General features: G+C 37.2%; 1 protein-coding gene across 1 annotated transcript in view; it reads right to left on the bottom strand.

Moving 5' to 3' along the window:
- CSMD3 (CUB and Sushi multiple domains 3) overlaps nucleotides 1–22,263 on the bottom strand; it is a 781,433-nt gene that overhangs the window by 66,009 nt on the left and 693,161 nt on the right. Inside the window, exons 50-56 of the mRNA XM_038745631.1 lie at nucleotides 20,688–20,873; nucleotides 18,440–18,634; nucleotides 15,733–15,906; nucleotides 8,766–8,939; nucleotides 6,239–6,412; nucleotides 5,016–5,201; nucleotides 1,543–1,716 (exon numbers count right to left, since the gene is read on the bottom strand). Coding sequence (XP_038601559.1) covers nucleotides 1,543–1,716; nucleotides 5,016–5,201; nucleotides 6,239–6,412; nucleotides 8,766–8,939; nucleotides 15,733–15,906; nucleotides 18,440–18,634; nucleotides 20,688–20,873 — 1,263 coding nt within the window. The remainder of the gene's footprint in view (nucleotides 1–1,542; nucleotides 1,717–5,015; nucleotides 5,202–6,238; nucleotides 6,413–8,765; nucleotides 8,940–15,732; nucleotides 15,907–18,439; nucleotides 18,635–20,687; nucleotides 20,874–22,263) is intronic.

The following is a 22,263-nucleotide window of genomic DNA, read 5'->3' as shown; positions in this document are numbered from 1 at the left end:
AGAGAACAAAACCAAACATACTAACAAAATAAAATAAATAGAATAGATACGTATAAGTAAAATAAATAAATAAAATAAATAAATAAATAAATAAGAAAATAAAATAAAAAAAAAATAATTCAAGATAATTGGTGAGTGAAGAGGAAAAACCATGAAAACATGTATAGTAGTAATATTTCAAGGCACAGTAGGTCAAATACTCAAATAATATGGCAAAGCTGTGCGTTCTTGGGAGATAGCAGCAGAAGCCAATTTAGCACACAGAAATTAGAATAAGGGTGACTCCACTGGAGGGGAGACACAGCAGACTGCAGTAAAAAGAGAGAGAAAAGAAAATACCACTATACAATACAGGGAATCTCATATTACAATGAACCTGAGAGCTCACCTCCTCCAGCAGACCTTCCCAAACTGAGCCCCCTTTTTCCTCTCCTCCTCCCCATCCCCCCCTCTGCCCTACCTCCTTCCCCTCCCCACAGCACTTGTATATATTTGTACAGATTTATTACTCTATTTTATTTGTACATATTTACTATTCTGTTTATTTTGTTAATGATGTGCATATAGCTATAATTCTATTTGTTCCGACGATTTTGACACCTGTCTACCTGTTTGTTTTGTTGTCTGTCTCCCCCCTTCTAGACTGTGAGCCCGCTGTGAGCCCGCTGTTGGGTAGGGACCGTCTCTATATGTTGCTGACTTGTACTTCCCAAGTGCTTAGTACAGTTCTCTGCACACAGTATGCGCTCAATAAATATTATTGAATGAATGAATGAATGAATGAACAGAGAGATAACCTTTATGTTCACATTGGTCTGATCTTTCATATGCTCAACACATATAAAAAAAAGGCTAGGGTCAACTTCAAATAGAAAAGATAGTTAATCTTTCTATATGTATAAATATAAAATCTAATTTTTCTCCTGCTTTTATCTCTAAGATTGCTTGACTGATAACGATTTGGAAATGCTTGAAATCCCAATTGTTGATTGTTCCAGGTCATGTTGCAGAAGGCCGTTCCCAGAATATGAAATGAAATGAAGTGATTCCATCGTGAAACACCACTTATTAACTGCAGAGAAGCCTAGAGAGTCAGATAGTAGACTTTCATAAATTCTAAATAATAGAACATAACTAATAATAAATAATAAAGAATAACTAATAATAAAGAATAGAATATCTTAAAGCCTCAAATATTCCAGTTTGCTCCAAATGGATATGTGTGATAGTGTATTTGAAAAGTTTAAATGGATGAGAGCTAGAGCTTGAATTATAAAAATTCCCACCTGTGTAAAATTAAATACTTTTCTTGATTCACAAACAATGAAAATATCCACTAAGCAGTATCAGCCAGATATCCTAGTTCAGTTATCTACAAATCTACACGCATACACACATGTATATTTAAATAGCCCCAATTCACACTGCATTTAACTTCAATGAATTAGGCATTTTTTAATAAAATTACTTCAGTAATTTCAATGTACTTGTTCCCAGCTCCAAGATTTTTCCAGGAATATTGTCACTTGTTCAAAGACATACCTGAGCAATGAGGCTGAGATCCACTCCACTGTCCATTTAATTGGCAGGTGCGGGCTGATTGGCCCAATAGGGTTCGTCTTCCTGAGCAGGAGTAATGAACAGTTGATCCAAATGTATACTTCTCTCCAGACAGGATTGCATTAGGAGGAACGCCAGGATGGCCACAGTCAATCACTACAATACATAATTATTGAAAATAAAGAAATCTTTTAATCACCTATTAAACCATCAGCATCAACACATTTCCCCACGTTATTGGAAGTAAGAATGCTACTATTTCATCTTTCAGTAAGGCCATTTCGGTAAGTGCTGACTCAACCAATAGACAGATATTTGTTTTTCATCTAAGAAACAGATCCTGTAGTTTTCAGTTTAAGCCCCTTGGCCATATTGATTACAGAGAAATATGAATATGTATGCCTTCAGTAGAGCGTAAGCTTGTTTATTATTATATTGTACTCTCCCAAGTGCTTAATACAATGCTCTGCGTACTGTAAGAGCTGAATAAATATAATTGAATGGATGAAGCCAGGAGACTATCCCAAAGGAGCAGGACAAGGATCTAAAATGCACAGGTGTACGGGCTGGGTGGTGCTACCTATTTTTTAAGATGACCATTCACCAGCTTGTTATTTTGGGAATAGAGCAAAGAGGAGGAAGGGAGAATGTGGAGTCAGCCTCAAAGTGAAACTTGATGCTGGCAAGCATAACTAGAATTCAGTGCTATTTCACAATACAGTTATGACAATACTAGTAGTATTGGTGGGGTAAATGCTGCACCAAGCACTGAACTAAACACTGGGATAGATATAAGATAATCAGGTCAGATAGAGTTCCTGTCCCACAAGGATTTCACAGTGAAGTGACTTGCCTAAGGTCACACAGCAAGCAAGTGGTAGAACTGAGTTAGAACCTCACAAAGCCCACATTCTTTCCATGAGGCCACTCTGTCTGAGAAACTACCAAAAGCACTCCACCTCTCCCCTAACCAGTATAATGAAATATAAAATGTTGTTTAGTACATTAGGTTCAGAGAGCACTAAATGGTCCAAAACAGTTTTCATTTAATGTTAACAGTTAAACACACTGTGGTGGTGAATTCAATGTTGCTCGAGTCTGAAGGAACTAATGAACCTCCTAGGTGTCTAACAGTCACAGGAAGCAGTTCTCTTGAAGACTATAAGTCTGAGGAAAAAATGAAAACAGCCCTGCAGATGCCAGTGTCTACGGTAGGGGAAGGAAAGCTGGAAGGGTTAGATGTTTGAGCCGGGAACAAAAAAAAAAAAAAAGACACAACAGAGATGCACTGCTAGTCATGCTCATTTCCTCTACTCTCTTTCCCTTCTGCATTTGAGTCTGTACCTAATAAGCACTTGCTATTCATTCCACCCCCATCCTCATAGCACTTATCATCTATATTTTATTTTTAATGTCTGTCTCTCCATCCAGACTGGAAGCTCCTTAAAAAAAAAAAAAAGGTATTCATTCAGTGCTTACTATATGCCTGGCACTGTACTAAGCACAGGGGTAGATACAAGCTAATCAGGATGGACACAGTCCATGTCCCATGTGGGGCTCACAGTCTTAATCCCCATTTTACAGATGAGGTAACCGAGGCACAGAGAAGTTAAGTAACTTGCTCTAGGTCACACAGCAGAAAAGTGGCAGAGCCAAGATTAGAACCAAGGTCTTTCTGACTCTGCTTTATTACATTCTCCAAAGCTCTCACTACAGTGCTCCGCACATGGTAAGCTCTCAGTCAATACCGTTGATTGATATAATAATAATATGATGGTATTTGTTAAGCGCTTACTATGTGCAAAGAATTGTTCTAAGCCCTGGAAGGATACAAGGTGATCAGATTGTCCCACATGGAGCTCACAGCCTTCATCCCCATTTTACAGATGAGGTAACTGAGGTGCAGAAAAGTGAAGTGACTTGCCCAAAGTCACACAGCCGATAAAGTGGCGGAGCCGAGATTAGAACCCATGACCTCTGACTCCCAGTTCATTATTAACAGTTCCTCATCCAACATGTAGGCCAGTTATAGACTCCAAAGAAGTGACTTCAATTCAGTGAACAATCTCATTTATCATATGTGTATTTCAAGTTCTTATCAATGGACCATTTAATTGTATGTATTAAGTGCTTACTATTTGAACTGTATTATGAATTTGGGAAAGTACAATACAACAGAATTAGCAGACAAATTCCCTGCCCATAACGGGAGACAGACATGAATGAATAATGTATAATAAATTATTTTAACATATATACATAAGTGTGGTGAGGATGGAGAGGAAAGTACAGATTTTAGCAATGTCTTAAAGGTAGAATCGACAGGATTTGGTGACAGATTGAAAATGTGATGGAATGAGAGAGAAGAATTGGGACAATGCCAAGGTTATGGGCTTGCCTTACTTTATAGGGAAAGTAAAATACTCCTATTTCCTGAACTACCGTGATTTACAATTATCAAGTTATTCTAGAGTTTCATGTTAAGATCCCCAGTTGATATTCCTGGAATCCTATTTAAATTTGCTATTGTAATTGCTATCTAATGCTCCACCATTTGTCTGCTGTGTGTCCTTGGGCAAGCCACTTCACTTCTCTGTGCCTCAGTTACCTCATCTGTAAAATGGGGATTAAGACTGTGGGACAACCTGATCACCTTGTATCTACCCCAGTGACTAGAACAGCACTTGGCACATAGTAAGCACTTAACAAAAAACATAATAATAATAATTATTATTATTAATAATAATTGTAGAATTGGTTAAGCACATACTATGTGTCAAGTGCTGTACTAAGTGCTGGGGTATATACAAGACAATGAGTTGAGACACAGTCCCTTGATGTCTTGGGGCTCACAGTCCAGAATCACAAAGGCTGGGAATTAATAGGAATTTTTTATTATCATATATGAAATAGTCACAAATTAAAAGACAACTTTATACTATTCACTTATAAATATGACAGTTTGGTACAATTTAATATATTCTAAATTAAAAGAATTATTTCAATAATGTATATTATTGTCTGCATGATCTGAAGATTTCTTTGTATACAAATGTTATTTGAACAAATTGAAAGGGATTCTTTCAAAAATAAATTGATCTAGAATCAAGAATGGAAATTAAAAAAAAAAACATAAAAAAATAAATCTAAAATTCAAAAAAAGAGGATGGGAAGCAGAGTTATTTGATATTCATTAAACACTGCATCAATCATTAAGCTTACTCCCATTTAATATACATTAATGAGTTCTGAGGTAGATAAACATCAGCAACTTTAAAAAATGACAAAAGTAAGAAGTCAGAAAGGTGACAAATGTGAGAAAGCCATGGAAAGATTAAGATAATAATATTTATTGAATACTTTGCTTTACTGTTAATTCTAAAATATAGTTAGAATAATAAAGCACAGTACTTCCACAATGTTTTAAATTAATAAAAAACACATTATCTACTTACTGATACATTCCGGTAAATGTTTATCCCACTGGCCATTTGGCTGACAAATCAAAACTGAAGATCCAAAAAGAAAATATCCAGGATTGCAGTCATAGAACACTACAGTTCCATAGGTGAAATTTCCATGTTCAATTTTACTTTCTCGTTTAGAATTTGCTGGAATTCCAGGATCAGAACAATTGACCACTAGGAAAGAAATGATAAATCTTAAATGAAAAACTGAAAAAGCACATTTGCGTCACAATTTTCTCATAATGACATTAAGTCTTTAGGTATACATAAAATATCCATAAAATTTACAAAAGTGCTAAGGGAACTCAGGAAAAAAAAATCAAAATTCTTCCTGAATGAGTCATCCATGGGAAAAAAAAATCCATAGAACAGGCTTTGCAAATGCATCTTGCCATTTATAATATTTGTATTTTGGAGGCACAAACTAAAATTCCTGAGCCTTATTCTCTCTTCCAGAAGCCCAGGAAAGCTTTAATTCCCCCTTTGACGGTTACTTCAAACAGAGACTCAAAACCGGGTGGCAATAGTCTGCACTCTCTAAATCTTCCAAAATTTTCTGAGTAGTTCCAAAATTCTAATGGAGGCTGACTCTGGTCACATTCACAGTCATCTTTGTCATAGCTGATCAAAGACACTATTATCATCATCAAGACACTGTTTTTCAAGCCTCCAATTAAACGTGAGTGGGCCTCTTAGGTAGATTAAAAGTCGCCTTTTCTCCACTATTCAGGTTGGGTTGTATGTGACTCACCAAAGTTATTTTCAAAATAACTAAAATTGAAACCAAGCCATCCAAATTTTCCAACTTTATAAATGGGAAAAGTACATTGTTTAGGAGTCAAAGAATAAGGAAATTGCTTTGAGCCCAGTTCTGCCACCATTTAAATTAGACATATTGGAAGAAGTATTAATCTTTCAGGCTTCTAGGGGCATTTTGTTGCCTGCTACTATCCACTCAATGGTTCTTTGTGGTTTGAAAGAAAAAATACTCATACAGTGCATGACCTACTTCTGGAGAGAAAATTCAGGACCTGGGAAAATTAGGCTCAGCTACTAAATACAGAATAGAAAATGGCCATTACAATAAAAAAGTTGATGAGGAAACAAGAAGATGAGATGCTTAGATGATTTTAAAACGAAGCTTTGCTAGTTTAAAAGGCCAATAGAATATGCTGTGTCCTGAATCATCCATGGCCATGGAACACACTTACCTTTACAAACTGGGGGTGGGTGGCTCCATTGCCTATTGGCTTGACACTGGGCTTTTGTGGGCCCTTGCATGACATAGCCCACAATGCAAGAAAATGTCACCACATCATTGAAGTTGAAACCATTTCCACTAGTTCTTCCATAAATTGGACTACCGGGATGGCCACAGCTAACAGCTGAGGACACAAAAAGGATAACAACCCACAAAATAGGAATATTCTCTCATCGGTTCTTACTGGCTTCAGAGGTTGATACCTGAACACAAGGATCATTCTTCTACAGAGTCAATACAGGTGTGGCTGCCCCAGCTTCCGGAGTGAGAAGACAGCACATAATATTGTGCACCTTTCTGTCTCCCCAGGGGGGTATACCTTCCTTCTCTGAACCAGAGTTGATTTGTTCTTAAGCCATTGAAATGGCACATAGCTTTACTTCTCTCATGACTATCTTTAAATTGAAGCTGCCTTTTCAACAGGACCAAATAAATGACGCATTAAGGATGCATTCAGCATCAAGTCTCCTTTTCTCCACTATACAGGTTGGGTTGTATGTGACTCACTAAAGTTATTTTCAAAACAGCTAAAAATGAAGGCCAGAAAGGATTACTAGGAAAATATGATCAAGTTGATAAACCAAGGAGCAATTGGATATTTCGCAAGGTTATGCAAGTGCTTGATTACATTTCAATTAAAAAAGTGTTATGATCATGCATTGTCATAAATTGCCTGTATGATTATACCATATTTTCATCCATAAGAGTGGTATAATTTAATGCCAAAATCATATTATATTTGCATAGCTACCTCAGACCTACAGAATGAGAATATGAAAATCAAAAGAATCTTTTGGAACACTGTAGGGATAATTCAAGTTACTAACTCTCAAAACTGAATAAATTATGAATATTAACAAATTCATTCATTCATTCAATAGTATTTATTGAGCACTTACTGTGTGCAGAGCACTGTACTTAGCACTTGGGAAGTACAAATCGGCAACAAAAAGAGATGGTCCCTAACCAACAACAGGCTCACAGTCTAGAAGTCTAAAGAAAATCTACTGTATTAAACAAAACTGATATTTAAGAAGTGCATAACCTTCACAAAATACTTAGCAGAATCACACCCATAATTATTTTACATTTTAACAATGATTTATATATACAGTGGTGTGTATATATATTATACATAAACACATATATTAAATATATTAAATTTAATATATACATATATATATACTGTTCTTGAAATGAATAGCTATTGTAATGTTTTATCTAGTGCTAATTTCAAATCATTAGTTACTATTACAATCCTTACACTGGACTCTCTGACCTTTATTAAAGTACAGTCTACTATCATTACATTCTGTTCAATTAGAGCAAAAGCAATTTTGGCCCCTCTAATTACTCACAGAGAAAGACTATTCTCACTTTAGCCGCTGTTAGCAATGACCCAATAGCAATTATTTCTCAACCCTATCATTGATTGTAACCCAGTGGTTTGCAAATTTTTATTTAATTGTCTACCATTTTGGTATCAAGATTATCCATGAAGAAATCTGTTGCTCGATAAAGCCTCATGTCACAACTGAATTTTAATAGACAAATAGCAGTGGCGGTTGCTACATGAATAGGAATGGCTAAAGTGATGGGTAGCTATAGCAAATAAGGATCTAATTACTCATGGTAACTTCCCTTAATTTAGTAACTTTGAGAGGTTGATTTTCTAAGTAACGTTGTAATTTCCTCCGAGAAAATCTATTTTATTTCGGATGACCGTATCCAGCAAACCCTCTCTCGGGGCAAATTGTTGTTCACTAATTTAATTTCAATCTGAGGGAGGCTGGCAGGTACTGGGTCAGATTGCCAGCAACAAAACCTAAATAGAGGTCATATTCTTAGGCCCAAGGCCCAAACCAGAAGGTGCCCAGAGACTCTACCCACCAGTCTAGGGTGTGATGGCTGCAGCTGTTCTGCCCTCAGATGCAGCGAGTAGGCACAATGTATGGTGTCAAAGAATTGACGGGTGTCTCTAGAGAATCCCAATACCCCTACTCTGAAAGCCTCACCCAATAACAGCATCTGGTTCCCCCAAATGCACAAAAAATTATTTTCCTGTTCAACAGTAGCTGCAGGATCTTGAAGACTAAAATCACAGCCCTAATGAGAAAATCCAAACTTTTAATATATGAATTTATTGCGGAGCACTAGTATGACCTTAGATGAAACAACCTTCTTTACAATTCAAAATTGCCTTTGTCACATCTCGGAACACTCCATTACTCAAAGTCCCAGCCTAAAAATATAGTTCCTTAGACATTACATAACTTTCTTCCATTCTATAGCACAGTTGTCCTGGTTTTCAGAGTATTTTTCTGCCCCAAAGATGATGAATTCCTTGGCACAATTTCTAATTACTTCACTGAGCATATGCTAGAATTTTTAAACACAAGGATAATTAAGATTTGCTTTTTGTTTTTATCATAATGTAAAAACCGAATGTCTGGGGGGTCCTGGGCTATGCTACTTACGCACACAGGATGGTAGCTGTCCAGACCAGTTGTGATCCTGTTGGCATATTCGAACCGAAGAGCCAATCAGTCGAAAACCAGGGTTGCACTGATACACAACTGTGTCCCGATAGCCATAATTCTCTCCAATGACTTGACCATTGACAATGAACTCTGGGATGCCGCAGTGACCCGCTGTCCAAAAATGAGAGAAAAATGTAAATCGGCCCATCTACCACTTGTTGGAAATACTGGCCTTTTAGAATTTAGAAATGAAAGAGTTTAAGCAGTAACAATGCAAAACAGGGATCAGAAATACCTTTAAATCATTTACCATTTCTAGATTTTATTTTTTTTTTGGACAAAGAAATGCATGCAGGAGAAGTACTGTGCCTTACAGTTTTTCTGGGCAACCACGTTTTCCTCACAGACTAGATCAGATAGGGAATTCCAATGAAGGTAGTGCTTGGGGGCACTGTGCAAGGAAGTTCTTGGACATTCTCTGGGACCTTATGTTCTAGCAATTTGTAAAGGCGACTGTTAATCACTTGGGTATAGAGGCAAATTATATTATCTGCTCCTTGATAAGGATATCTGCCACTCATAAAAGCTTCCCTTGTTTCATTCATTCAGTTGTATTTATTGAGCACTTACTGTGTGCAGAGCACTGTACTAAGTGCCTGGGAAGTACAAGCAGTGTGAGTACAAGCAGCAGTGAGAAGCAGCGTGGCTCAGTGGAAACAGCACAGGCTTTGGAGTCAGAGGTCATGGGTTCAAATCCCAGCTCCGCCAATTGTCAGCTGTGTGACTTTCGGCAAGTCACTTAACTTCTCTGGGCCTCAGTTACCTCATCTGTTAAATGGGGATTAAAACTGTGAGCCCCCTGTGGGACAACTTGATCACATTGTAACCTCCCCAGCGCTTAGAACAGTGCTGTGCACATAGTAAGCACTTAATAAATGCCATTATTATTATTATTACAAGCCGGCAACATATAGAGACAGTCCCTACCCAACAATGGGCTCATGACGGGTGTAGCTTGACTTTTTCCTGAAAACCTACTCATATTGGATCAAGTTTAGGCTACCCAAGCTAAACCCCAAAATTCTGGTCTGTGCAGAATTCTAACTGGGTTTAGTTGGATTAGAGAAGCAGCGTGGCTTAGTGGAAAGAACCTGGGCTCTTTCCCAACTCCGCTATTTGTTTGCTATGTGACCTTGGGCAAGCTACTTAAATTATCTATGCCTCAGTTACCTCATCTGTAAAATGGGAATTAAGACTGTGAGCCCCACATGGAACAACTTGATTACCTTGTCTATACCCCAGTGCTTATAATAGTCCATGGCACATGGTAAGCATTTAACACATTATTATTATATTATATATTATTATTATATTATATATTATTATATTATATTATATATGTTATTATATTAACAAAGTTCCAGGAACAAGAGGCTCAGAATGTGACTTTATTTTCAACTCTAACCTTCTACCTGCATTAAGCAAAACCTCCTCCCCTCAGAAACGATTACTACAAAGATTTTTAGAAACAAAAGCTCCTACAAAGACATGCTGGGTGATAGTCATTGAATTCTAATCCAGAAAAATTGACATGATCCTCAGTTTTTCAAAATGTTGAGGAGAGATTGAAACTACCACAACATTATTATATAAAATAATTCATATAGTGCAGGTGTATTTAAGGTCACTGCCCATTTATTGGCATAAACCAAGATGTTTTCCCATCTGGTGGACCAAAAACACTGTAAGTACAATAACCTAAAAAATAAGTTAAAAAACCTACAATACTGGTATCCAGTAATAAAGTCATTATTTCCATAGCACGTAATTTAATGACAGTACAAATCCTCCCCTAACTAGTAAAGCAAATGAAAATGCATAATGAAGAAATACATTTAACCAGTAATAATTAAAAAGACCAGCATATTCTGGGTTATCCATACTGTCACCATCAAATATTTTAAAACAGGACAAATACAAAGTGATACATTTTGTATAATGCTCTGGGGTTGGAACGGTTGAATTAATGACAAGCAAAAAGATGAGACTGCTAACATCACTCCCTGATTTCAGGCTACAATGATATAGTTGGTTAGTTTTATATATAACAATTTCATCACACTTATCCCCAACCCATGTTTGAAGATTAGACCTTTCAATGGTAATTACACATTTTAAGCCTTCGTCTTCATTGTGGCTGGACAAACCTGACTTTTTGAGGTTTATCTAGGTAAAATCTAAATAAAGATCTAAACTAAAGCTATTAACATGAAATAGGTGAATTTGAAACGCATCATAGGGCGAAGACCTTTATGTAACTGATAAAGTAAGCCTAAAAGAAACACGTATACTTAGTTTTAGAATAGGAAACAATGAAAAATTTGGTCCTTAGAGAAAAGACTAAAATGGTAGCTTAATAAATGAAGAACAAAGAGCTGGAGCATTTAGACACCATTTATTTTAGAGGCCCTGGTACAAAGGGTGCCACAGAACAGAAAACAAACAGAAAAAATAACAAGTATGCCTGCAGTTGCCCAGATAAAAACCCTGCATGGCTAAATGATGGCATACAAGGAGCAATAATAGTAACGATAATAATAATAATTTTGGCATTTGTTAAGTGCATACTATGTGCCAAGCACTTTACTAAGTTTTGGGTATATTCACAAAAATTACTCCCCATATTCCAAGTAGGCAGAAGCACAGGTATTGACTCCCCATTTTGCAAATGAGGGAACTGAGGCACAGAAATGTTAAATTACTGGACCAAGATTACACAGCAGGTAAATTGCAGAATTGGAACCTCTGACTCTCAGGCACATGGCTCTTTCCACCAGGCCACATGGCTTCCATCAGAGGACAAAATATTTTACACTAAAATGTGAGCTCCTTTATGAAAAGGGGATTTGTCTAACAACTCTGTTATACTGTACTCTCCTTAGAATTTTGTACAGTGCTCTGCACACATTGAGTTCAACAAATACAACTGATTAAGCGCTTAGTACAGTGCTCTGCACACAGCACTCAATAAATATGACTGAATGAATGAATTGACTGACTGATGTGAAATCCCCTCTTTGCTAGCTAACTATCCTCTGACTAGCAAACACAAATATCACGACACTGACAGAAAATTAGGCTGTCTGTTCTTGGAAGTGCTAGACTTTTCAGTAATTCCTTAGTAGAGAAAATGGATGTCAAACCTGGAAAACAAGTATTTCGTGAAAAAGCAAAACAAACAAACAAAAACACCCCAAGCTTATTTTCAAAACAAAAAAGAATTGTTTTTCTTATTTTACCTTAAAAGATACAGCCACCACAGCTGGTTTGCTGGAGAAGCAGGGGTTCTTAACCCTCCCCATCCCTTATCTTTACCATCCATAATTGTAGCCTAGGAATCCCCTGCCCAAAGGAGTGCTTAGTACATGAAGAGTGAGCTGCCTGAACTCTTACTTCATTCATTCATTCATTCAATCATTCATTCAATCACATTTATTGAGCACTTACTGTGTGCAGAACACTGTACTAAGTGCTTAGTACAGGTCCTACAAATTGTAAAATGGATACTAAATTCCTCTCTATTACTACTCCCCGATAGTGAGCCTTTATACTTCCCAATTGTAGTCCCTAGTGGGTAAATCTCCCTTCAGATTTTCCATCTAGAGGGACATAAAAATATAAATTTCATATAAAATTTTGATCTTATAATGCTTTTCTGGCTTACGTGCCAAACAAAAGATGTGGATCAATTCTGACTGCTTCTGCCATGCTACCCAGGGCAAATTTTATATTTTTTCGATATTCACCTATCAATCCTAGGTTAAATCCCTATTTTCTAAGTTAAATGAGCTCAATGCCAAAAATTAGGCTGTAACTTCAAAATGATGGGTTCTTGAGTAGGGTAAAATAAGATGAAATCAATTTTACATTTTGTAAATGGCAGTGTATAAATTCTACTCACTGCAATGATCTATGAATATATTGCCGCCAATATGATAGCACGATGTCCCCCACACAGTAAGCACTCAAAAAATACCACTGACTGATTGATGGGTGTAATAATAATTATGGCATTTGTTAAGCGCTTACTATATGCCAAGCAATGTTCTAAGCACCGGGATAGATACAAGGTAATCAGGTTGTCCCATGTGGGGCTCACAGTCTCAGACCCCATTTTACAGATGAAGTAACTAAGGCACAGGGAAGTTAAGTGACTTGCCCAAGATCACACAGCAGACAAGTGATGGGGCCAGGATTAGAACCCAGAACCTCTGGCTCCCAAGCCCGTGCTCTTGCTACTATGCCATGCTGCTTCTCATAACTGTTTAAACCATCACATTCCCAGGATTCCAGAAATAAAAAACTTGAAATAACCCATTACTTTGACTAGAGCACCATGTGGGACAGGGAATGCGTCCAACCTTATTATCTTATATCTACCCTGGTGCCTTATACAGTGCTTGGCATAGAGTGAGTGCTTAACAAGTGCCACAGTAGAATAATGGTCCATCTCCAGAATTTAGCAATATTCAGTATTTATGTACAATCCCCTCACTCTTGAGACCATGGACCTGGACATTAGAGGATCTGGGTTCTGATCCCAGCTCCGCCATCTGTCTGCTGTGTGACCTTGGACAAGTTACTTCACTTCTCTGTACCTCAGTTTCTACACCTGCAAAATGGGGATTCATTATCTGCCCTCCCTCCTACCGTGAGCCTCATGTGGGACCTGATTATCCAGTGCTTAGTACACTGCTTGACACATAGTGCTTTCATTCATTCAATCATATTTATTGAGTGCTTACTGTGTGCAAAGCACTGTAAACAGATATATTCCCTGCCTACAACGGGATTACAGTCTAGAGGGTGAGACAGACATTAATATGCATAAATAAATAAATGTATTGATTAATTAATAACAGATATATGCATAAGTGTTGAGGGACTGGGAGAGGGTATGACTGGAGGGAGCAAGTTAGGGCAATGCAGAAGGGAGTGGGGCTCTCTAGACTGTAAACTCCTGTGGGCAGGGCATTCCTAACCTGTGGGCAGGGCAGTATCTAACAATTCTGTTGTACTCTGCCAAGTGCTTAGTCCAGACATTCCCTTAGAGCTGAACCAACAAGCATAAACCCGGAATCACAAGTGAAGATTGCTGTTGATCCATATGAAATTTGAGTTCCAATTTTATTTCCATTTGGTGGTACTGGGAGTTCTCCACAAGAAATAACTTGAAGACAAAAATATTAAGCAAGAGAAAATATTTCCAACAGGCTCAAATCAAATACCTATTTACCATTTTTTGAGCACCAAAATCAATCAATCAATCATATTTATTGAGCGCTTACTGTGTGCAGAGCACTGTACTAAGTGCTTGGGAAGTACAAATTGGCAACATATAGAGACAGTCCCTACCCAATAGTGGGCTCACAGTCTAAATGGGGGAGACAAAACCAAACATACTAAGACAATAAAACAAATAGAATAGATATGTACAAGTAAAATAAATAAATAAATAAATAAATAAATAGAGTAATAAATATGCTTGATTCATAACCATATTTGGAAAGAAGGAATGATTTTTTTAGATGTAAACAATGTATACATGTAAAAATTTAAAGAGCAGATGGATGAAGGCATGGTGACTCTAGACTGGATGTGTCTGTAAAAATCCTTTAAATGAAACACTACAGCAAAAATACCACTGATTGACTGACTCATTCAGGCTGCTCATCCTCTTTCTGACAGAAACACGCACTAGATGTGTCAGGGTCAAAATCAACACTCAGACACACCCCTTCATGTTCTTGGAACACCCCTCATGTTCCATCCACGTAACCATTCATATCCTCACTCCATCCACTGATCCTCAGCCATTCTCCCTCTATAGTTACCCACACATTATGTCACTCCTTCCACTCTCTCTCTCGCCCAGCCACCTATCAACTCCTTTTTATAGGCAAAACACTCACACAAGCCAACATTCACAAGGGTCGAACAAGGTAGCATCCTTTTCCTTTGCCAAACTGCCGCCTCCTCCCAAGAAGACAACTGCTGGTGGTTGGAATTCATTCCCCACCCATCAGACTGGTGGGACTTCCAGAAGTCTGGGATGATGTGGGGCAGACCCAGTTTGCTAGCCACAGGCTGTCTCCAGGCAATGAAGAAGTTGCAAACTAAACACTGTCAGTACTGAGGTCATATCTGGAGCATGTTTGGATATAATAATAATAATAATGGCAATTTATTAAGTATACTATATTATACTATATGTTTTACTATATGTAAAACACTGCTCTAAGCGCTGGGGAGGTTATAAGGTGATCAGGTTGTCCCACAGGGGGCTCACAGTCAATCCCCACGTTACAGATGAGGTACCTGAGTCATAGACAAGTTAAGTGACTTGCCCAAAGTCATACAGCTGACAATTGGTGGTGTCAGGATTTGAACCCATGACCACTGACTCCAAAGCCTGTGCTCTTTCCACTGGGAAAAAAGCTCAGTTAGACCTGAAATCAGGTTATGATCTTAGTCTTACAGGACTTTTGAAAATATTTTGAAAAACTATTGTGGGTATCATAGATCAGCTGGAAAAATTCAGGATCAACTAGCTAAATGAGGGTGCACTGTCAAGATATTTAAAATAGTATCCAGATCCCCTCACCAGACTCTCCCATCATGCCTCTTCAGTTTTCTTGAATCAAGGGAAGTACATTTTACTCAAAACTTCCACACTCCCCCAACCCTACCACTCCACTTTTTAATCTGCATTTTAGCTCTGTGAAAATTTATAATATCACCTAGAGGAAGGCCAAAGTTATCCTGTGAAATTTGGAAATGTTAGCCTCATGGACAACAGAACATTTCTGGATACACTAAATTTTCCTTGGTAGGTACTCCAAAGTTTCCTAAGAATGAAAGGAACATTTATGGTGAGTTGAAGTCACTAATGAAGTCTCTTTACCTAAACATCTGGTCTCACTTCCACTCCAGAGTCCAGAAGAAAGACATTCCCTTACAGCTGAACCAACAAGCATAAACCCGGAATCACAAGTGAAGATTGCTGTTGATCCATATGAAATTTGAGTTCCAATTTTATTTCCATTTGGTGGTACTGGAAGGTCTCCGCAAGAAATAACTTGAAAACAAAAATATTAAGTAAGATAAAATATTTCCAATAGGCGCAAATCAAATAGCTATTTAACATTTTTTGAGTACCAAACTGTTTGATTAATAACCATATTTGGAAAGGAGGGATGATTTTTGGATGTAAACAATGTATATGTAAAAATTTAAATAGTAAATGGATGATGGCATGGTGACTCTACACTTGACTGGGTATATCTTTAAAAATCCTTGAAATGATACACTTCAGCAAAAACTTCTGCCAGCTTAAATTATTAAATTTTTTGAGGTTCGAGGCTAGCTCCAAAGATGTGATTTTTTTTTCTGCAAGTCCCTTTCTTTTCAAGAAAGATAAAACTCAAGATAAAAAGGTGGGAAACAACTTTAATTCACTGTAAAATGAATGAATGATTCACAATGGTTTTTTTCTTTAATTGGAAATTCTCTGAGAGAGTTAGCCTTTGAAAGTCTAGAGGGCTGATGGATACAAGAGAGGAGGAGAAGAAATCATGCAAGGAATTGTCAAACTTTTAAATGTTTCAGTGATTTCAGGTTCATGTGACATTTTCTTTTCAGCTTGTTCCTCTATTTGCTCTCTATTCTTAAATATTGCTGGATTCATTTTGATTTACCGGACAGAGCACAGGTGGAAAAGGATCACAGCACATATGCATATACCTGTAATTTATTTATTTGTATTAATGTATGTCTCCTACTCTAGACTGTGAGCTCATTGTGGACAGGGAATGTATATGTAGTTATACTATACCCTGCAAAGCACTTAGTACAGTGCTTTGCAAAGAGTAAGCGCTCAATAAATATGGTTGAACGAATGAATGAATGATCAAAGAGTATCTAAACACCAATCTCCTCAGTTATGGGAAATTTATGGAATTTTTATGTTCATTAGTTTCATCAATAAGAGGCTTTCACATCACATGTCACGGAATAATATTTTGAGGATCAAAGCATATTTCTTAAGCATTCTGGCCCCTTGGACGCTAACTGATAATTTTACATGCACCTGGATTCAAATAAAACACATATGTACAGATGTCTTTTGAGATAATTTGGATAACTTCCTAAAGTGAAAAACTGACAATGAAATAATAGAAAACTATAAAACAGAATCTCAAAACTACTGCAATAATTATGAAGAAAATGAAAGTGACTCAAGCTGCAAGACATTTGCAAGGTGTTATGTTCTTGCTTTTAACATGAAATTGGGTGAGGGGAGAAAAAGTTGGTCATATGTAATTTTGTTTAATATTTTCTCTTTCAGATTTTCATTGATTTCTAATTTGCAGGGCTTCACAAGGAATCACTATTTGGGATTTCATTATTTCACACTTTCAAAACAATAATTTTGGAAACCTTTGAATACTTGTTAAAAATGAAATAAAAGGCTTTAAATTTTTTCCTTGACATTTTTTAGTGTATTTATCAACTTTCAGGTAATGAACTGGATAGTCATAAAGGTTAGGAATTAGTTCTAGAATGCACAATTGAATATCTATATTTGTTCTTATCATTCCTCAGTGGTCTGTAAGAATAAGATAGTAGATACCTTTATTTCTCCTGAATCAATCAATCAATAATATTTATTGAGTGCTTACTGTGTGCAAGGCACTGTAGTAAGCGCTTGGGAGAATACAACACAACAATATAACAGACACATTCCCTGCCCACAAGAAATGGAAAATACTCTTTATCTAATTATCTTAAAGAATTTTCAAATGTCTGAGGAATTCAGTCAAACACTCAATATTCATCAATCACCTCATTACTCATAATATGCATTTGGATACATTATTGTATTTTGCATAAAATATAGTGATGATTTTCAGGGTTAGTATCTTATTGGACACCACTTTGAAAACCTAAATGTAAGTAGACAAGAATTACCTAATTATAACACACTTTGACCATACCTAAAATAAATGTTTAGGTAACTAATGTTAAAGTATCATTTTCTGGAAATTAACAAAGAAAATATATATCCCAAAGAAAGCACATTAAATATATTATCTTTGGAATTTTGGTTATAACGTTGATTTCAATGTTGTGCAGGTGGAAAATCATTATTTTTATTTCATCCAGTTCTTATTTCAATCCTTGAAATTTAAATTTTGTAAAGCAGTTACTGAAAAGAGGTGAATGGGCCCTGACTTTTTCCTTCTACCTCCTCATGCCACTCACAGTGTTTTCCCCCAAATTGTATATTTTACAACAGTGAATAGACAAGGGAACCCTCTTTCGATGTATTAAATTATTTGAACCTCATTAGATTGTAAATTTCTTAAGGACAAAGGACCATGTCTACCAAATATCCCAAATGCTTAGTACGATGCTCCAAACACAGTAAACATTCAATAAATATATTTGATTGATTGATTAAGAAATCAGGTAGCCCTGGACCTGTATTTTCTTACGATTTTCCTATTTGCTTCAATGGAAATTCAGTGAAGGTCATAGGACTTTTATAATGGGAATACAAACAATGCGGTAGCTAGGTCTAAAACAGTTTTAGAATAAGCTGGACTCACTTTGGCAGTAAGGCCTTTCATTTCTCCAGCTCCAGGTTCCATTTGCAAGGCATTCAATCGAGGCGGGGCCCAGCCCATGATAACCAGGATCACAGCTGAAAACAACCTTGGTTTTGTATTCATAGTGAGACCCATTCACAATACGCCATCGTCCATGTTCCAAGGAAAAGGAATTAATACTTGGGCACGTAACAACTGTAAAGAAAAGTAAAAGAGAAACATTAATAGCTTAGAACTGATGCTTAGAAAAGTCATTAAAGATGATTTATTATTTTGAAAAGCGCATTACATAAATCCAGTGCTCTATTTAAATCATAGTTAGTGTTTCCAATTTTGAACTATAATTCTGTCCATTTTCAGATGCTCTAATCAATGGTATTTATTGAGTGCTTACTGTGTGCAGAGCACACAGTAATCTGGGCTACGTAACCAAGTTGATATGATGTTGGTTCCAAGTGATGTACAGAGCAGGGATTATGTATAGTAATTCTAGTATACTCTCCTGTGTTTGGAACAGTACTCTGCACAGAGTAAGCACTCAATAAATACGATGATTGATGAAGTTATCCCTTTAAGCCTTTCTTAAAGTGTCACTGGAAAGTCAGGATGTGATGTCTTTTTGAATCAAGATAGAATTCATTCGGATTGTTCCATAGTGCCTCTTTCTTTTTTAAAGACCTTGTTTCAGGTGACTTTAAAGACAAATGTTTCTAATTGAACTCTTCCCTCTTCCCAAGCTAATAAAAAACTTCTCCATTCTATCCTCTCCTGTCACCCACTGCCTAAATCTTTTCTCAGGGATAGAACACTTTCCTTCTCAAAAATCCATCAAGCCATGTTCCTTTTCACCTTTGGATAATTCCAAAACAGCTCTTGAACATGAGTCTGTATAGTTCTGGGGCTACTTCATAGGCTTCCAGGTTTAGGAAGTGAAACTGAACTTGATTCAGGTGGAAGAGAGTGGAAAGAGATGATTGTTTGAGGGACAAGGCCCCAAGGAAGGCCAGGAGCCAACTGAGAAAAACCTGTGATGCTTTTTTAAGTTTGGAAATATGGCAGTGGAAAAGGATTCCATATATGTCTGGGTGTCAAGTGGATCACTGTTACAAAGATGCTTTCCTTTTATTCAAAGCCTTAATGAAGGCACATCTCCTCCAAGAAGCCTTCCCTGATTGAGCTCCCCTTTCCTCTTCTCCCACTACCTTCTGCGTCACCCTGACTTGCTCCCTTTATTTATCCACCTTCCCAGCCCGACAACATTTATGTACAAGTCTGTAATTTATTCATGTATATTAATGTCTGTCACCCCTCTAGTCTGGAAGCTCGTTGTGGGCAGGGAATTTGTCTGTTCATTGTTATACTGTAACCTCCCAAGTGCTTAGTACAGTGCTCTGCACACAATAAGCACTCAATAAATACGACTGACTGAATTAATGAATGAATGAAACAAAGGACAAAGGGAAGTAATCATCAATTAATTGTATTAAAGGGGCTTGGTGGTGTCAGGTGTGCTTCACATGGTTCAGAACAAGTGCTGTTAGAATATTCAAGGATCCAGCATTTGATCCCAAAGAGGATACTGGAACCCAGTATCTGGAGTCTCATCATCCTGAGCATTTAGGCTGTACATGTGTATTTCATTTATCATTTTCAATATTATTTTGTGGATGTTATCACATATAGGAGACTTGGATAAATGAGTATTATCATAAAACATTCTTGATAGCTATCACACTAAATGGGGATATTTCACGGCCCCAGGTCTGAATATATACTACAATACACACAGTTGCATATTATATTGACTAACTAGTTAGGGTTAGGATTGGCATATCTTCCCTTAGTAGACAACTGAGGGAATGCCAAAAGAAAACGTGATGGAGCTTAAAGAGTAGTTGTATTTTGCAAAGCTAGGGACAGAAAATAGGAATTACAGGAAGGACAAAATCAAACACAAAACTGCATATATGAAAAGACCAATACATCTCTTGACATGCTATGACAATTTTAGTTGGCTTAAACATTTTTGAAAATCAGTAATGTTATGTCTTTTTCCATAAATCAGTTAAGATTTACTGTATTTCTTTCAATACTTGAATTAATAAATTGTTAACTTAGTTATCAGGCTCTGTGTACTAATTTACCAAAGGAATTAAGACCGCACTTCATATGACTTGAGAACTGACCCAATTGATGAAGCTTTGAAAAAAAACAAACTACAAAAAACAATGTGATTTCTGTAACATACCCACACAACGAGGTGTTTTATTATGATTGCTCCATGTTCCATCTGACTGGCAAACTGCAGTAGTAAGTTCCTTAGAAGAAAGTCTATAGCCATCATTGCAAAAATAGGTCACACGTGTTCCCACCAAATAATCCGTTGCCAATATTCCTCCATTGGCTGGAGCTTTAGGAATGCCGCAAGAAATTGCTATAAATTACAAAAGAAAAAGATTCTCATAGTACTTTTTTGGGGACATAATTCTGACATTATTTGTCAAATCAGCCCCTTCCTTCCTCTCCCCCTCGTCCTCCTCTCCATCCCTCTCATCTTACCTCCTTTCCTTCCCCACAGCACCTATATATATGTATATATGTTTGTACATATTTATTACTCTATTTATTTATTTATTTTACTTGTACATACCTATTCTATTTATTTTATTTTGCTAGTATGTTTGGTTTTGTTCTCTGTCTCCCCCTTTTAGACTGTGAGCCCACTGTTGGGTAGGGACTGTCTCTATATGTTGCCAACTTGTACTTCCCAAGTGCTTAGTACAGTGCTCTGCACACAGTAAGTGCTCAATAAATACGATTGATTGATTGATTGATTGATTGATTTATCAAAAGAAAGCCTTAGGGATTTTTATAAACTCCTTGGAGATGTAGTTGTCTTTAGGACCATCCGTTCCTTGTCATTTGTAACTGACTTTCCTAATGTAAATAGCGTAAATTTAGCTAATGGTGCACATGTAATACATCTGAAATTACAAGGGAGTGTTATCATCTAAGGACTCAGACCTAAGTCACCTCTCTGGGACTGTATTTTAGACTTGGTTCTGTGTCACAGTTGGGAGCACAGTGAACTACACTGGGGACAACAAGGTGAAGCCCTACCCAGAGGGCTGCAGTCCCAGGAAAAAAGGGAAACCAGAGAGCTTTTATAGTAGGAAGGAAACCATGTTAAGGAACTGGCAATAGTGAGAAGGGACGTACTAGAAAGAGCCAGAGCTATGTCAGAATTTGGGAAAGTCTTCCTGGGCTGGACTTACCAGATACCATACAGTATGAGTCTAGCTACACGGGTATGATCCCAGTGAAAGGAGCGTCACTCAGCCCAGCCAAGTTTTCATACTCCTATTTAATGATAATAATGATGACATTTATTAAGCGCTTACTATGTGCAAAGCACTGTTCTAAGCACTGGGGAGATTACAAGGTGATCAGGTTGTTCCACGGGGGCTCACGGTCTTAATCCCCATTTGACAGATGAGGTAACTGAGGCACAGAGAAGTTAAGTGACTTGCCCAATTGTCACACAGCTGACAACTGGCAGAGCTGGGATTTGAACCCATGACCTCTGACTCCAAAGCCTGTGCTCTTTCCACTGAGCTTTCACCTTTCACTATTTGTAAATAATTTGTGTTTGACTGTCTCCCCCATTAGATTTTTTTGTTCCTTGTGGGCAGGGAAACATATTTATTAGAAGCAGTCTGGCCTACAAGAAAAGGACAAGCCTGGGAACCAGAAGACTGAGTGTTTATCTCGGCTCTACTACTTGCCCTGGGTAAGTCACTTAACTGTGCTCCAGGTAAGTCAAT

This window comes from Tachyglossus aculeatus, chromosome 4 (genome assembly GCF_015852505.1).
Source record: "Tachyglossus aculeatus isolate mTacAcu1 chromosome 4, mTacAcu1.pri, whole genome shotgun sequence".
Classification (NCBI taxonomy): domain Eukaryota; kingdom Metazoa; phylum Chordata; class Mammalia; order Monotremata; family Tachyglossidae; genus Tachyglossus; species Tachyglossus aculeatus.
This window is presented reverse-complemented; position numbering and strand designations above follow the sequence as displayed.